Source organism: Bathycoccus prasinos (assembly GCF_002220235.1).
Source record: "Bathycoccus prasinos genomic : Chromosome_4".
NCBI lineage: Eukaryota > Viridiplantae > Chlorophyta > Mamiellophyceae > Mamiellales > Bathycoccaceae > Bathycoccus > Bathycoccus prasinos.
The window spans coordinates 849,070-863,624 of NC_024005.1; the positions used below are offsets into that span (position 1 = coordinate 849,070).

The 14,555-nt window shown below is 50.4% G+C and overlaps 8 protein-coding genes across 8 annotated transcripts; 6 read left to right on the forward strand and 2 right to left on the reverse strand.

The window, feature by feature from the left end:
* Positions 1–336: 336 nt before the first annotated feature.
* On the forward strand, positions 337–2,055 carry Bathy04g04280 (17 beta-hydroxysteroid dehydrogenase type 3, HSD17B3 (ISS); the record flags this gene model as incomplete). Its single annotated transcript, XM_007513716.1, has 1 exon — positions 337–2,055. One exon carries the CDS (start codon positions 337–339, stop codon positions 2,053–2,055), a length of 1,719 nt encoding a protein of 572 aa, XP_007513778.1.
* A 323-nt stretch (positions 2,056–2,378) lies between these two features.
* Positions 2,379–3,530, forward strand: Bathy04g04290 (predicted protein; the record flags this gene model as incomplete). Its single annotated transcript, XM_007513731.1, has 1 exon — positions 2,379–3,530. The coding sequence occupies one exon, from the start codon at positions 2,379–2,381 to the stop codon at positions 3,528–3,530; it is 1,152 nt and encodes a 383-aa protein (XP_007513793.1).
* A 178-nt stretch (positions 3,531–3,708) lies between these two features.
* Bathy04g04300 (predicted protein) lies at positions 3,709–4,143 on the forward strand (the record flags this gene model as incomplete). The annotated part of the gene is made up of 1 exon (XM_007513494.1): positions 3,709–4,143. One exon carries the CDS (start codon positions 3,709–3,711, stop codon positions 4,141–4,143), a length of 435 nt encoding a protein of 144 aa, XP_007513556.1.
* A 97-nt stretch (positions 4,144–4,240) lies between these two features.
* Bathy04g04310 (predicted protein) lies at positions 4,241–4,759 on the reverse strand (the record flags this gene model as incomplete). The annotated part of the gene is made up of 1 exon (XM_007513630.1): positions 4,241–4,759. The coding sequence occupies one exon, from the start codon at positions 4,757–4,759 to the stop codon at positions 4,241–4,243; it is 519 nt and encodes a 172-aa protein (XP_007513692.1).
* Positions 4,760–5,061: 302 nt separating this feature from the next.
* Bathy04g04320 (MFS family transporter) lies at positions 5,062–6,846 on the reverse strand (the record flags this gene model as incomplete). The annotated part of the gene is made up of 1 exon (XM_007513805.1): positions 5,062–6,846. The coding sequence occupies one exon, from the start codon at positions 6,844–6,846 to the stop codon at positions 5,062–5,064; it is 1,785 nt and encodes a 594-aa protein (XP_007513867.1).
* A 278-nt stretch (positions 6,847–7,124) lies between these two features.
* On the forward strand, positions 7,125–8,078 carry Bathy04g04330 (the record flags this gene model as incomplete). Its single annotated transcript, XM_007513712.1, has 1 exon — positions 7,125–8,078. One exon carries the CDS (start codon positions 7,125–7,127, stop codon positions 8,076–8,078), a length of 954 nt encoding a protein of 317 aa, XP_007513774.1.
* Positions 8,079–8,343: 265 nt separating this feature from the next.
* Positions 8,344–9,627, forward strand: Bathy04g04340 (predicted protein; the record flags this gene model as incomplete). The annotated part of the gene is made up of 1 exon (XM_007513484.1): positions 8,344–9,627. The coding sequence occupies one exon, from the start codon at positions 8,344–8,346 to the stop codon at positions 9,625–9,627; it is 1,284 nt and encodes a 427-aa protein (XP_007513546.1).
* Positions 9,628–9,968: 341 nt separating this feature from the next.
* Positions 9,969–14,501, forward strand: Bathy04g04350 (predicted protein; the record flags this gene model as incomplete). Its single annotated transcript, XM_007513642.1, has 1 exon — positions 9,969–14,501. The coding sequence occupies one exon, from the start codon at positions 9,969–9,971 to the stop codon at positions 14,499–14,501; it is 4,533 nt and encodes a 1,510-aa protein (XP_007513704.1).
* Between the last annotated feature and the right edge of the window lie 54 nt (positions 14,502–14,555).

Consider the following 14,555-nt stretch of genomic DNA (forward strand, 5'->3'; position numbering starts at 1 on the left):
GTGGTTCTCGGAATGTGTTTTCACCCTTAAGATCGAGCGAACGCGCGCACACTTTCGCTCGCATGATTTCGTCATCGGCAAATCTTCATCGCGAACGTCCGCTGAATCGCGTTTCCTCCGCGAGAACTTATTCTTTGTCTCGTATTTTCTTCTTTTAATTCTTTTCGCGTTGCATTTTTAACACATGGAGAATCCAAAAGGCGTTTCGTATTTTATTAAAAAAGAGCTTCCTCAATTAAATTTTGCCCTCATTTTTCTCGTATTTTTGTTCTTTTTTGCGAAAAATACTGAAGGAATATTCGAAACACATGCGACTTCAATGTTAGTTACACACGCATGAATAAAAAAAAGAATATTATGTTTAAGAAGAAGAACACCCAATCCCCGATCGCTGCGACGCTCGCGTGCGGATTATTAATCGCAGCCGGGTCGTCCCCGCTCGCGATGGTCCACGGCGCGTCGTCGTACGAAACGTACAAGGCGTCGGATTTTCCTTCGATTGCGCACACGAATTCAGTGGGGAAAGCGGTGAGTGCACATCCGTTACACACGCCGTTAGGTATTCGCGGGTTTAATCCGTTCTTAGAAAAGAGCGAAATCATCAACGACGCGAGTTTGGAAGGAACGGACTGCGTGGGGAGACCGACGCATGCTACTTGTGCAGATTACCCCGCCATCGCTTCTGGTTTGACCATGGGTCACTACGATAAGGACGGTTCTGTCGTCTTCTACGGCATATCGGACAGAGGACCGAACCAAGACTGTGGGGACCTCTCGGACGCGCACCTGGAGACTGGCGCGGTGAAAACGGCTTTAGTTGGCAGCTCTCCTGCACCTGCGGATGGTTTAGGATCGGGAAAAGGCTTCCCAGTTCCAAAGTTCGCGCCGACCATCGCGACGCTGACGTTGAGTGGAGACAGGGCGAACGTCGTGAACACGTGCTATCTCAAGAGGACAGATTTGTCCCCAATCACCGGCGTTTCGACAAACGTCGCCGACGACGCCCCGCGGGACGCCTGGTGTCAAACAACGCTCGCATACGATGAAGGAGGACAGGATGCGGAAGATTTGCAAGCGATTCCGGGTACGAATCCACCTCTCGGTGTCATTGTTGACGAATACAACCCTTCCGTATCTATCGTCAACATCGACTGGGAATCTCCATCCTGCGGAGTTATTCTGGCGAGATACGTTCCGGAAGACACGGTGACCACTTCGGAAGGCGCTGGCTATCCGATTAAGAAAATTCTACCGAAATCATGGAGCCAACGAAGAAAGAACCGTGGCCTCGAGAACGTCGCCGTTTCTCCAGACGGGAAAACAGTCATCGCTATCATGCAGTCTGCAATGGATGTCAAGGACGCCACTTACTTCAACGAAACAGCCGCTTTCGATACGAGAGACGCCGAGTTTGTAGTCGCCGCCGTGTTGAATATCACCGATCCCGTCGACGCGAAACTCGTCTCTCAAAAATATTACCCAATCGACACGGACTGGCAAGCTGCTAGTGGGCTCGATAAAGTGAAAATGTCCGCCGCGTGGTGGATGACCACCGACTACGGGGTTGGCGAGAACAAGGAAGTTCTCATAATGTTGGAAAGAGACACCAGCGTTCGTCTTTACATGACGGACTTCGAAGCTGCAACACCAGTCGATGAAGCCGTGTGGCCCGCTGCATTTTTGCACACGCTCACGACCAAAGCCGCCGTCACGGAGAGAACTGGCATCCAATTCGCGAAAAAGCAACTCATTCTCGATACCGCGACGCTCGAAGGCTACGGCGATATGACCGGCGCGACGACCAAAGTCGAAGGATTCGCGGTCGTGAACGATTGCGCAATCGTCATGGCAAACGACAACGATTTCGGTCTCGAAGGAAATACCGCCACATCTCTCGTCGTCGCGCAACTCGGCAAGTGTCTCAAGGCAATCGCCGAAGACATGGGGTACACGTACACTCCGCCGGTACCCACGGTCTCGCCGGCGTCTTCGCTCAAGTCGTCTCTCGTCGGCGTCGCGACTGCGTTTGCCGTCGTTTTTGCTGCCTTGTTGTAAGAAGCCCAGGCATCGAGCAAAATTCTCTTCGAGAACTTATTACGAAAATGATTTTAAGTTACTTACGGTTTAGCGCTAAATGTGTCAATTTAGATGACTACATGGATGTCAATGGCGCGGCCATCGATGTATGACGTACGTATTTATTAATACCAATAATTTCACACCAATATTTTACTCAACTGCACCATCGCCTTCAGAAAAAACTCGCACACATCAAATCTCGCGCACTATTACAAGTAAAATCAAAACGCGTCGTCGTAAACCACCAACAGTAGTACTCTCGCTCTCCTCGTAACACAGAGAAAGGCACGATCAACAACATGTCGTCTAAAAAAGAAGACGAAATCCACTCCGCAAACTTCCTCGCGCAGTTAAAAAAGCTCGACTGTTCCCAAGCGAGCATCGAACAGTTGTCGTTTTGGTGCCAATTCCACGCGAAAAAAGCATCGGTTTTAACACCCATTTGGACGGAGTCTTTGAGAAATTCGAGTAACAATCAAAACGTGTTAGCGCACGTATACTTAGCCTCGGACGTGATTCAAAACTCGAGGAAGAAAAACAAAGGCGAGGAGTGGATGAAAAGCTGGAAATCGGTGATGGAAAATTCAGTGAAATTCGTGTGGGAGAAGTGCAAAAACGAAGCGAAGATACGCGCGAGCGTGAAGAGAATGATGGACGTGTGGGAGGAGAGGAGAGTGTTCGGGTCGAGGGTAAAACCGAAAACGTGGATTGCAAGCAGTGATGATGACGCTGAAGAAGAAGACATGCAAAAGACGAACAAACGGAAGAATGAGATGGACACGGTCGCCGCCTCGAAGAAGAGTACGACGAGTGTTAGTAAGAAACAGAAAGCGGACACGCCGCCGCCGCCGCTGAGGCAATCGCACGACATAAAAGAAATGAAAGCGAACTATTTGGAAGGCGAGGACGCGCTGTTGGCGGAAGCGTTGCACGAGATGGAAAAATGCGAGAGAGACCTCGCCGAGGCGGAGAAGGTGTACGAAGAGGACGTGTCGGGGGATTTACTCAATTTATTGGACGCCGGCAAGGCGAACGAGCCGATGGAGAATCTGTATAAAACGCCGACGGAACAGTTGACGGCGTTGCAAAAATGCGAGAACGCGTGGGCAAAGAAACGCGCGGCGGTTGAAAAGATGTTTAAAGCAAACGCGACGTTGACGAAACGTCTGGCGATATTGAACAAGACGTGCGAGGAAAGAGAAAAGGAAAACAAAGAAAGAGAGAAGTGGTTGAGCAAATCGCCAACCGTCGCGGTGCAAATAAGCACGGCGAGAATGAAAGCTTCGAAACGAAACGCGGCGTACGTAGCGACTGGCGGTGATGATGGTAAGAAGAACTCAGAAGAGTTAGACAATCGAGAAGAGTTTGTAATCCCGGAGCCGGTAGACATGGACAAAAGCGACGGTGAAGGAGAGGAAGGCGAAGAAGATCCGGAGGAGTACGAACCGTGATTTAGTTTTGAGAGATGAAGAAGAGCGTTTTTTAGCCCATAGAATAAATAGAAAAGAGAGAGGTTTCGTGTACAAGGTACCGATGTAAGTATTTGTTTTCGTACGAAGACGTGTTGACTTAAAAAGGGGATACAGAAGAGACTCCCACCACACATTTTCACCGCACTCTATAAAATAAATGTCAAACTACCCGCAACCAAACTACGGCTACTCCAACCAAGGTTTAACCTCTCGAGGCAGCCAGCCGTCCACTTCTGCGTCTACTTCTACCGACCAAGTCGCGGTACAACTCGGCCACCCGGCGTTGGAATACGAAGACGGCGTTTCCAATTTGCGACAGAAAGTAAAACTTTTGAAACGAATGTCCAATTCGATTCAAGAGGAAACGAGCGTCAGAGGCAAACTGATCGATTCGTTATCGGATGGATTCGATTCCGCGACTGTAAATTTGAAGAAAGCGAAGAAAGAGTTGGAGAAGGTGTACAAACAAGCGAAAGCGGGGCACTTGTTAGCGCTGATGTTTTTTGCAGTCGGGTTGTTCTTGTTCCTGTACATGGTGTACAAAGCGAACAGATTCGTGCGGTGGTTTTTACCAAAGGGAAAGCGAGAGTAGATTTTCGATGATAGCATCTTTAGCGAAGAAGTGTAATTGTACAGTACGATAGCGAACAGTATTAGGTGCTCGTTCACGAATGCATCGCGGATGGTAACTATTTCCCGCTCTTTTCTACTCTAAACTCGTACTCGACGTCTGTTACGGAAACGCTCTCGCCGCCTTTCTCGCAATACTCGTACCAGTCTTCGTCCAAGTGGACGTCCTCGAAAACGGTGCCCGCTTTGGAGGTAACGGTGACTCCGCCGGAACCGCTACTTTCGCTAAACTTATCAAACCCGGTGATATCTACGCCTCTGCATTCGAACCCTCGGATTGGAACGAACCGACCGTCCTCGCTTTCGGGTATCGAGGCTTCCTTCTTAAACACATTTTTGACTTCATCTAAAACCACGATGGAGGATTGTTTCATTTGACCTTCGAATTTCACCGTGAAATGTGCCTCGCCTCGAGAGTTTTCCAGCTCGTTCACGTTTTGTGGGTCCACCGTGACGTTTTCGCGCTCTTCAAAACCGACCGGGTCTTTGATGTTCACGTGGAAAGGGAGGGATAAAGGGAATTGGATTTCCCGGACGTTTTCGAGCGTCGCTTTGATGTACAAGACGAGGAGAACCATTCTTCTTTGTCTTCTTCTTCTTCTTCTTTTACGCGACGGACGAACGACTCAAAAGTTGTCCTGAGAGGAGGTTTACGTTAGAGGTTCTGTCTCTCGTCGTCGTCGTCGAGCGTTAAGCAATGAAGCAGAGCAGGAATTAGGTGATGGCAATTTGCACGAATTAGTATATTCGGCGAGGGGATTTTTTGACAATATAATAGTGCAATACCGACGAAAACATCTTCATTTAGTATAGCATTCCCTGCCGCGAAACTCGATCCTTTTCCTCTCGCAAAATAGTGCAATACCGACGAAAACTCGCTTTACTCGGAGGATGCGGGCACGTTCTCCTCGTACGCGAATCCAAAGTACGCGCCCATTAAAATCATGCTCACACCGGATAAATGGAACGCTAAGCGAGGACTGGACGAATCCGCGAGCGCAGCTAGCGGCGTACCCATGACGTAGCCTAAATCTCGCCAGAATCGATTGGCGCCTAACGTGGCGGATTCTTCGCTCGCGTCGCGAGAGTGGTCCAGAGCCGCCGGCGCTAAGACCGGGTAGACGGCGCCGGTGGACAAACCTAAAGTCACCGCGCCGAAGTGCAGCAGTCCTGGATACGTCACACCACCAACTCGCGCCCAACTTGCGATGATTAGCGAAAGTCCACCGCCGATTAAGCCCCATCGAATGGGCGTTGCGCGCGTGTTTTGATCCGAGTGTTGGCCGAAATAAAACTGGGCAATGCCTTTGCTGAAGGAATACAATCCAGAGAAGAGATCTCTTTGTTCGCCGCTCAAACCGAGCTCGTCGCGCATCCAGATTGGAAATAAACCCCAAGCTAAGCCAGTTTCGACGTTGCAACAAAATGATGCGAGAGCGACGAGACGAAGGTTTGGGTTTCGTATCGTGTACGCAAACGTGTCCGAGAACGAATACGTAGTAGTCGGTTGTCCTTCTTCTCCTCCTCCTCCTGCTCCTCCTCGGGGTCCTCCGGAAACTACGAATGAAGAAGATGCACCACGTTCCCCTCGTTGTAAGAAACTCGCCGTTCCAGATTCCTCCTCTTCCTCGTCCGCGTTGAAGCTCTCATCGTCGTTGAGGTCACCTCCTCCCGGAGTTTCCAGTTCCATCACCGCCGGCAACGCCACTCTTCCGCTATTATTATTATTATTACTATTATTACTATTATTACCTGCATTAATACTACCGCCACTCGCCTGCCTACCCCTTAAAACCCCCGTTTCTCTCCCGAATATGCATATTACGACCAAGCCTAGCACCGCTAAGACGAAAACAGCCGTACTCGGTCGTTCTACGTAACCTTCGCAGTTGCACATCCCGCTACACGCTTCCACCCAATCGTCGCCGGCGCCACATTTACCTTCTGGATTTGCCCGTATGCACGCCTCCGTGCGCATACTCTTCGCTCTATACGCCTCTTCCCAGTGACACTTCGCCCTACTTTCCTCTAAAAGGGCATACATCATCGCAAAAAATGCCACGCTCGTGTACCCGACCGTCTCGCACATCCCGCTCGCGAATCCTCTTCTCGTCGGCCCGCTCACATCAACGCTCGTCATAATCGCCATCGTCCATCCAATTCCTTGACCGACGCCTAAAAAAAACCCAGAAGCTACGATTCTGTTCCATTTCTGCGTCTCGCTTTCGTTCTCGGTCCTCGTCGTCACCGCCGACATCGCCAACATCGGCGCCACCACCGAAAACATCCACCCGACGATCCCGACTCTTTTCCTTCCGAATCGATTCGCCAGCGACCCCGAAAACAAGTTCGCCGTCGCTTTCGCGATTGCAAACGGAACTAAAAACATCGTCTTATCGCTCGTTTTCGTTTGCTGAAATTCTCTTCCCGCGGCGTCCAACGCGGAAAGTTTGTGCACTTGCACACACGCCCCCAAGAGGAACACCAAGAGTAACGAGACCAGAAATTGGTGACATCGAAACCGGAAGTTTTTCAAATGCGATGGCACGGAAAACGGTCTCTCGCTCTCTGCAAACGGATGATATCCGTCGTCTCTCCGGTACTTTTCTCGCACCGAGGATGCAAAAGAAGGGATCACGTACAGGAATCGTAACGGTTGTTGCATTTCCCCCAACAGTTTCCGTTAAACGAATATTCTACAGTTGAACAACCGCGTTTTGTTCGCCTCTCGTACCTCGTGCGGTTTCTCAGAAGCAACGATGCGGTCAAAAAACAGCAGAGGTAGAAGTCAGAAGCAGCGGGAGCAGCAGCAGCGGCGATAAAACGGTAGACTCTTCGAGAACTGTTTGTGGCGTAATTTGGAGCGTTTTCGGGTAAATATTCTTCCTTGGGAAAATGGATAAAATCGACACACTTTAACGCGCGCTTTGATCTGAAGCGCAAATGGGGAAAATATCCGGGGCGGCGAAGAGGAAGAAGAAAAAGGAGACAGAAAAAGCTTTAGCGGAGCATATTGAGAATTTGGAGCGGTTGAAGCTTGGACCGACGAAGTTATGGACGGGATTGGTGGTGCATCATAAGGATGTGTTTGTCACGCACGTGCTTCCGAAATTGAATACGACGGATCGGTATTTCTTTTCGGATGCGAATAGTGAGAGTTGGGGTGTGCTTGAGTACGCAGGGGTAGACATATCGAAATTATGTGTAAGTGTTCACGTATGCTCATCCATTTCGACGTTAGAATGGGCGTGGAATAACATGCCCTGGGGAAAGAAAAGGCAAAGTGGAAGAGTGATAGATCAAGCCTGGTTTTGCAGGGAAGTTGCTGCAACGAACAGACTCGAGTTCCTCAAGTGGGCGAGAGAAGTGAAACATTGCGAGTGGGATGAATGGCCGATTAATACGGCCGCAGATAAAGGCAATCTCGAGATGTTGAAGTACTGCTTCTCGAATGGTTGCCCGTATGATGAAGAAGCGTCGTGTAAACAAGCTGCTTGTAAAGGACACCTCGACTGTCTTCGATTTCTTGTCGACAAAGTGAAACCTTCGCGAGAGACGGAGCGAACAGCAGCACTACAAGCAGCATGCGGTGGTCACACAGACATCGTGAAATATTTCATCGAAGAAAGAAAGATATCTGAGGAGGTAAAGGGCTTGTGCGTGTACAACGCTGCAAGGTATGGCCATCTCGATTGTATCAAATACTTATTTGGCGAAGAGGCGAAAGTGCCTCTGAACAACTTGCAATACATCGCGAACGCTCGTTACAAAGAGCACACCGACTGCGAAAACTATTTGCTCGAAAGAGGGTGCCCGGAACCAACGGACGAAGAATACGCTAACTTTTTCGAGCACGTGCGAGCGCTAGAGTCTCAGGAGGAGAACAGTTTCCATTGAGAAGTTCGTTTGATTGTAGAAGATAGATTTGAACTCGATAGATTTGATAGATAATAGATACTTAGATAGAGAGACTACCGTAGTTGATTTTTAAGAGCGTTAGCGAGCCCTTCTTTTCCGCTCTTCATTTTTCTCTGCTTCTCTGTTGTGACGAATTCTCACAAGAAGAATTCGTCACTACATAAACACATCATTCCTACGCGCGCGCGCGAGAGAAGTAGACGAGAGAAACAAAACACTAATCGCGCTCCCTCGTGCGAAGATGATGTCCTCCTCGGCGCTTTCGAGCTTTTCACGCTGCTCCTCTGACGTTCATGTTGTTTCATCTCTTCTTTCTTCTTTACGTTTGGGGAAAAGTGCTCCTCGCATTGGCGGCCAATCGATTATGATGTCAACAAGAAGAAGACAACGAAGAAGACAAAGACAAAGAAGCTCGATGGCAGCGAAGAGTAGCTTTAACGCCTCTCGCGAAGATGATGAAACCAGCGACGACGACGACAAAAATGGTGGTGCAGTGTGGACGCAAACGACTGCGTTTGAACTGTACGCGAGGGAGATAAACAACGAAACGTCAAAGGTATGTTTCGCGAGATTGACGAGCGCAGAATCCGGTGCGGCGGTCGACCCGAGCGTGTTTCTTCTGTGCGTGTTCGCCGCCTCCTCCTCAACTTCTTTGTCTTCTTCTTCGAGCAGCGAGAACGAGAACAGCGAAACAAGCTTTAGTAGGAGTAGGAGTCCCGTCGCGTTCACGCACAAACGAATGCGAGAGATGACGAGAATAAGCGAACGATGGAATTGGAAGATATTGAAACGCGTGGAAAGCGCGGAAATGAGTTTGTTCTCGCTGGCGAATCCGCCGGAGAACGTGCCGCCGGCGAGGGAGTTCGGGCTGGAGTTGAAACGGTTGAGAGAGAGGATGGAGAGAGCGAAACGGGCGCAGATGTGGAAGTTGGTGGAGGACGAACGCTGGTGGGGTGATTCGGGAGGAGGATCGGGAGAAGAAGAAGAGGAGGAGAATAGGAGTAATAGCAGCAGTAGGAGTAGGAGTAGTAGTAGTAGTAACATCGGCGGCGGCGACGGCGAAAAGGAGACCGACGATGATGCCGAGAAAATGTTCTTCGACGCGTCGACCCGAACCGCTTGCGAGAATATTCGCATATACTTCGAGTACCTCGGCTTCCAACCGACGAGTCGGGAGTGGATATCGATTCAAACCCTCCTCGCCGAGTGTTTGACGAGCGAGAAGGACCGATCGATGATTCGAGTCAAAGACGACGACGTAAACGACGACGACGGTTCCTCTTCCTCCTCCCCTTCTTCCTTCCGTCTCCTCAAACGCATAATCGACCGCAAAACTCAAAAGCCGTGGAAAGACGCCGAACGACGAAAACTCAACCACCGATACCTCCTCGCTCGCGAAAACTTACTCGAAGCGAAAGAAGAGTGGAATGACGCCGAAAAGTCGTACAAAGAAGCGAGAAGGAAAATGAGCAAAGCGCGACACGAGGTTGCCAAAACCAGGAAACACGTCCGGATCGAGTTTCGGTGACGACGACGCGTATATATACGTACGCGCGGTTCACATTAAAGTGTCTTAAAGTTGTCACACACCCGAAAAGTCTGTCGATCGATCTCTGTTACGTGCATAAATAATACGTTTCTCTTTCGTTGAGTAGAGCTGCTCTTGACACCCCCTGTTCTTAGGAAACCGTTGCGATGAATTTTTTTAAAGTAGTAGTATACCACATATTACATATTTCCTGGGTCAGTACCCTTTCACACGTCCAACAAAATCGTCAGAATTCTCTTACTAATATAGAACAACGCTTTTCCTCCTCTTTTCGCCGGGGCTGCTCGAGAGGAGAGGAAGAGTACCTACGACGAATCATAATGGAGTCTCTATTGATCCCGAAAATACGCAAGCAATCGCTCACATTGGACGTCGTGTATGGAAACCCGACGGATGATGATTTTGAAGCAATCGACGCGAAACGAGCGTGGGTGCGAGGGGAGACGTTGATGCGCATCTCTCCTCCTCGCAATAACGCGAACGCTGCTGAAAATGACGATCAGTCGAAGATTATTCAAACGACGGAAACGGAAACGACGACTGAAAGGAGGAGGAATAGGGTAAAAACGCTCCTGTTTCACGCGGAGAAAGATTTGGTGGAAATCGATTCGATTAAAATCGGTGGACAGAAAGGAAGGTGGAGGCGGATTTTCGTCGACGAAGAAGAGGATACGAATTTTACCACGACGACGACTAACACTACCCCAAAAGCTGCTACGAATGCGTTTTTCGACGATTCCATCGTGGAGAGGATTAAGCTTATGAAACAGGTCGAAGACGAGAGTTTGATGACGATGAATACTGGCGGCGGCGGCGGTAGTATCGGCAGTACCGGGAGCGCCGGCGCGGCTTCTCTCATTAGTAGTAGGTTCGCGGGGGCAGGCGCTTCGATTGTCCTCGTCGAGCTCGAGAGCGGGGAGGAGATTGATTTTAACTCGAAAGGAGGTGAAGATGATCCAGACGCGGCAATGGAGGATGCGGGAGACGAAGACGAAGAAATGAATGATAATAAGACTGATAATACGAAGAAGAAGGACGAAGGGAGAGAGGTGGAAGTTTTGATGCGATTTCGATCGGGGAATTTTCCCGCCGCCGCCGCCGCCGCAAAGGACGATGGTGAAGGTATCGTTGCTATCGATGTCGATAATACCGGTGACGACGACAACGGTGGTGATGGCGACCATGAACAGCGCGCGCAGAGATCGTTCTGGTCATCTTCTTCATCGCCTTCGTCAAAAAATACGAAGAAACACGTCATAACCGATCTGAGCGTCGCGTGCGACGGGGAATTTTTCAAAGCTCCTGGTACTTTAGAGAAGCCTTCGTGTTGGTTCCCGTGCGTGGACGTGCACGATTGTTTGACTGAGTTCGATTTCGACATTTCGTGTGCGCCCCATTTAGTCGCCATCGCTCCCGGACAGTTTGAAGAAGCCGTGTGGGAACCAGAAGTTTCCGATATCGACGGACAGTTTAGGCGAAGGCACACGTTCAGGAGCGTCGTTCCGTGCGTAGCAAGGGATGTGTGCGTCGTGGTTGGTCCGTTTAGCGCGCACAGAGCGTATCGAGACGCCACAATAGAAACCGTCGACCCGAACGCGCTTCCGGTAAACCCGTTCGCGAGAACAAAAAAGCAGACAACAAAAATTACGCATCAAATGCAAAGCAAAGAAGGCATCACCATGTACATTCCAAAGACTTCGATGGCGACAAACGCGACCGAAGAAGACTCGGACGTGGCGTTTTTGGAACACTACGAGCGATTAAAGTTCCTCGGTCGAGGCGTTTACGATTGCATGGAAAGTTTTGAATCCTATTTGGGAAATTTATACCCGGCGGAACACACGCGGTTGGTTTTCTTACCGAACTCTCTCGCGCCAAACAACGCTAGAGGATTTTCCTTGGCGAACGCGACGGTGCTCTTTTCGAAAGACGTTTTTATCGTCGACCCAACGGATGGGCCGAGATGCGTGGAATCTCGAGCGAGTCTAGCTGAAGCGTTGGCGAATTTATGGTTTGGCGTGTTGCTCCTCCCTCGAGACGTCGTCTCCGATTCGTGGTTGGTGGAAGGATTAGCCGGAAATTTAGCCAACGCATACGTGCAAAAATGTTGTGGCACGAATGAAATCAGTTACCGTCGCGCGAAAGAAGCCGAGGAGGTTGCCATGTACGACGATGGGAAAGTGTTGCCGCCGTTGTGCTCGCAAGCGACGAGGTTGTGGAGAGAAGGATGCACGACGGGCGGGAAAGGTCAACGATTCTCAAACGCGAAAAAAGTGGAAGCGGTGGCGAACGGAAAGAAGAACGCGCAAGTATCTGTCGCCGCAAATGCTGCCGGGCAAGTTATCAAAAGCGTCGAGCCGAAAGAAGTTTTAGTTAGTGGGGATTCCCTTTATCCGTTTCCGAAAACTCTAGACGACATCGCCGTCTTGGGAAGTCACTCTCCTTTGTCGCTTTCGCCGAGAATCGAGCGGTTACTTCGCTTAAAATCCGTCGCCGTCGTCGGTCTGCTCGAACGACGCATGGGACGCGAAGGTTTACAAAAAGTCTGCAAATATTTCGCCAACTTGCAGCAAAAAAGGACGAAAGAGAGCTCGAAGGATGAAAACAACAAAGGAGGCGATAAAAGCGACGCCGCCAAGAACAAAGACTCGAAAAAAGATGCTTCGAACAAAAAGACCGCGAAGGAAAGTCAAAATCAAGAACACGCGCAGAGAATGGAAAAGTTACGGGAAGCGTTAGCCTCTAACGCGCGATGGATATCCTCGCAGCACTTCCTGGACCACTGTCGCTCGGCGGTAAATTTAGGCAAAGGCGAAATTGCTTCTTTCGTCGAACGGTGGGTCTACGGCTGCGGCTCGCCGACGTTCGATGTCGAGTACAGCATTCGCAAACGGAAAAACAAGCTCGAGTTTGTCCTGAAAGTCATTCACTCGCCGGCGACTCTTGCTGCCGATGAAGCCGCGTCGAGAGTGGCGAGAAATCATCGAACGAGCGTGACCATTCGATTGCAAGAAGACGCGACGGCTTCGGATCACGTCGTGGCGTTGACTGCTGGAGGCGCGACAGCAGCTCCTGGAACAGTGGCCCCGTCCGAACACGAACACTTTGCCGAGATGCCGTTGCAAGTGAAAACGAAAGAATCTCGTTACGAAAAGAAAAAGTTCTCCGCGCCAGTCGTCGAATCCGGAACCGGGGCGGATATAAATAACGATTTGTTGACGGCCAAAGATAACCAGGTATCCTGGGTGCGGGTCGATCCCGACGGGGAATGGCTCTGCAACATCCGATTGCCGACTGAACAAGTCGGATTAGAGTCCATGCAAGCGCTTCTGTTGGACAAAGAAATGGATGTGGTGGCGCAATCGAGCGCGGTGAGATTCCTCGCCGAAAGAGCGAAGATTGGTTCCCAAACCGCCTGCGCGGCGTTGGAGAAGTGCTTGCGCAGCAACAAGACGACGTTTTGTCGCGTTCGAGCGGAAGCGGCGATGGCGTTAGGGAAAAGCACCGGGGTCAAGTCCAAGTTTCTCGGTTTGAGCGCTTTGGTTTCGTATTACCGACGAACGCAGTGCGATCCAAACACGGGCTTTCCGAAACCGAACGATACGAGAGACGTGTCGGAAACGATCGTCGACGAGGCGGTGTTACTCGCGCTCGGAGCATCCGTGGATGATTCAAATAGCATGAACGGAGTCATCTCTACTCCAACGAGCGCGTTTGATTGTTTAGTCGATCGCTTGTCGAGGAACGACAACACGGGGAATCCAAACTCGGACGTCGGTTTAATCGTCGCCGCGTTGGAGGCTCTGTCCATTTCCATGCCGCCGGACGCGAAACGAAGAGATTTAGCCATGGCGCAAGCGGTTCGTTACGCGCACAGAGACCCGGTGTTTATCAAGTCCGACCGTAACGTCGTCGCGAGATCGTGTTACCGAGCGTTGGCGAATTTAGCTCGGTTCGCTTTCGATGATGAAAACGTTCAAGTGGAGAAGAGGCAAAAAGTCATCGAGTCTGCGTTGCAGTGCGTGGACGACGCGGTCGGGTTGAACGCGGAAAACGCGAGAGGGAGACGCGACCGCATTTCGACGTTGTTCCTCGACGCCGTCGGGGTGAACGATGATGCGGGTAATTTACACGAGTGTTTAGAGGTGATTGGCAAGGAACCGAACCCGTTCGCTCGGGTGCATTTGTTGTGGGACACGATTGACGCGGTGACGAATTACTCGCATCAAAAGAGTAGTCTCGCCGCTAACGATGCTTCTTTGGGCCAAACGAAAGAGACGTTCGATCAATACTACGAAAAAATGTTGGTGCACTATCGCGCGAAAAAGGAAACGTTAAATTTGTTGAAATCGTGCGCGTATACAGACGGCGCGAAGTGTAAAGTCGCGGCAAATAAACTTCTTCGAACGTTAACCGTGAAAATAAAAGAGTCGCCTCGTCACGAGAAAATCGAGGAGTATCAAATCGACGACGTCATGAGAGCAATCAAGAAGGCGTCTCTCAGAGCGACGCAACATCCGGAACCTTTGAGCCGAGCGGATTTGCACAAGATCGATCCAGCCGCGGCTTTACGAATGGCCGAGAAACAACGCAAACGCGCAAAGAAGGAAGAAAAGCGCATGAGAAAGATGCGAGAGGCGCAGGAGCGCGAAGCGCAGAGATTAAAATCGGAAGAGGATCAAATCTTTGGCGCCGGAGGCGAAGTGCTGGATATCGAGCCCGTTGGTTTTCCTCCTCCCGCTCCTTCTCCCGTTGCGCCTGCATCGGCTCCCCATGCACCGGTCTCTGCTCCGATGGACGTTGACGCGCCGCCCAAGCCAAAGTTGACCTTCAAATTTGGGGCGAAGAAGTAATATCATCTAATTTACTAGTACTCTACATTTAAACAACAACGGCTTAAAAATCTT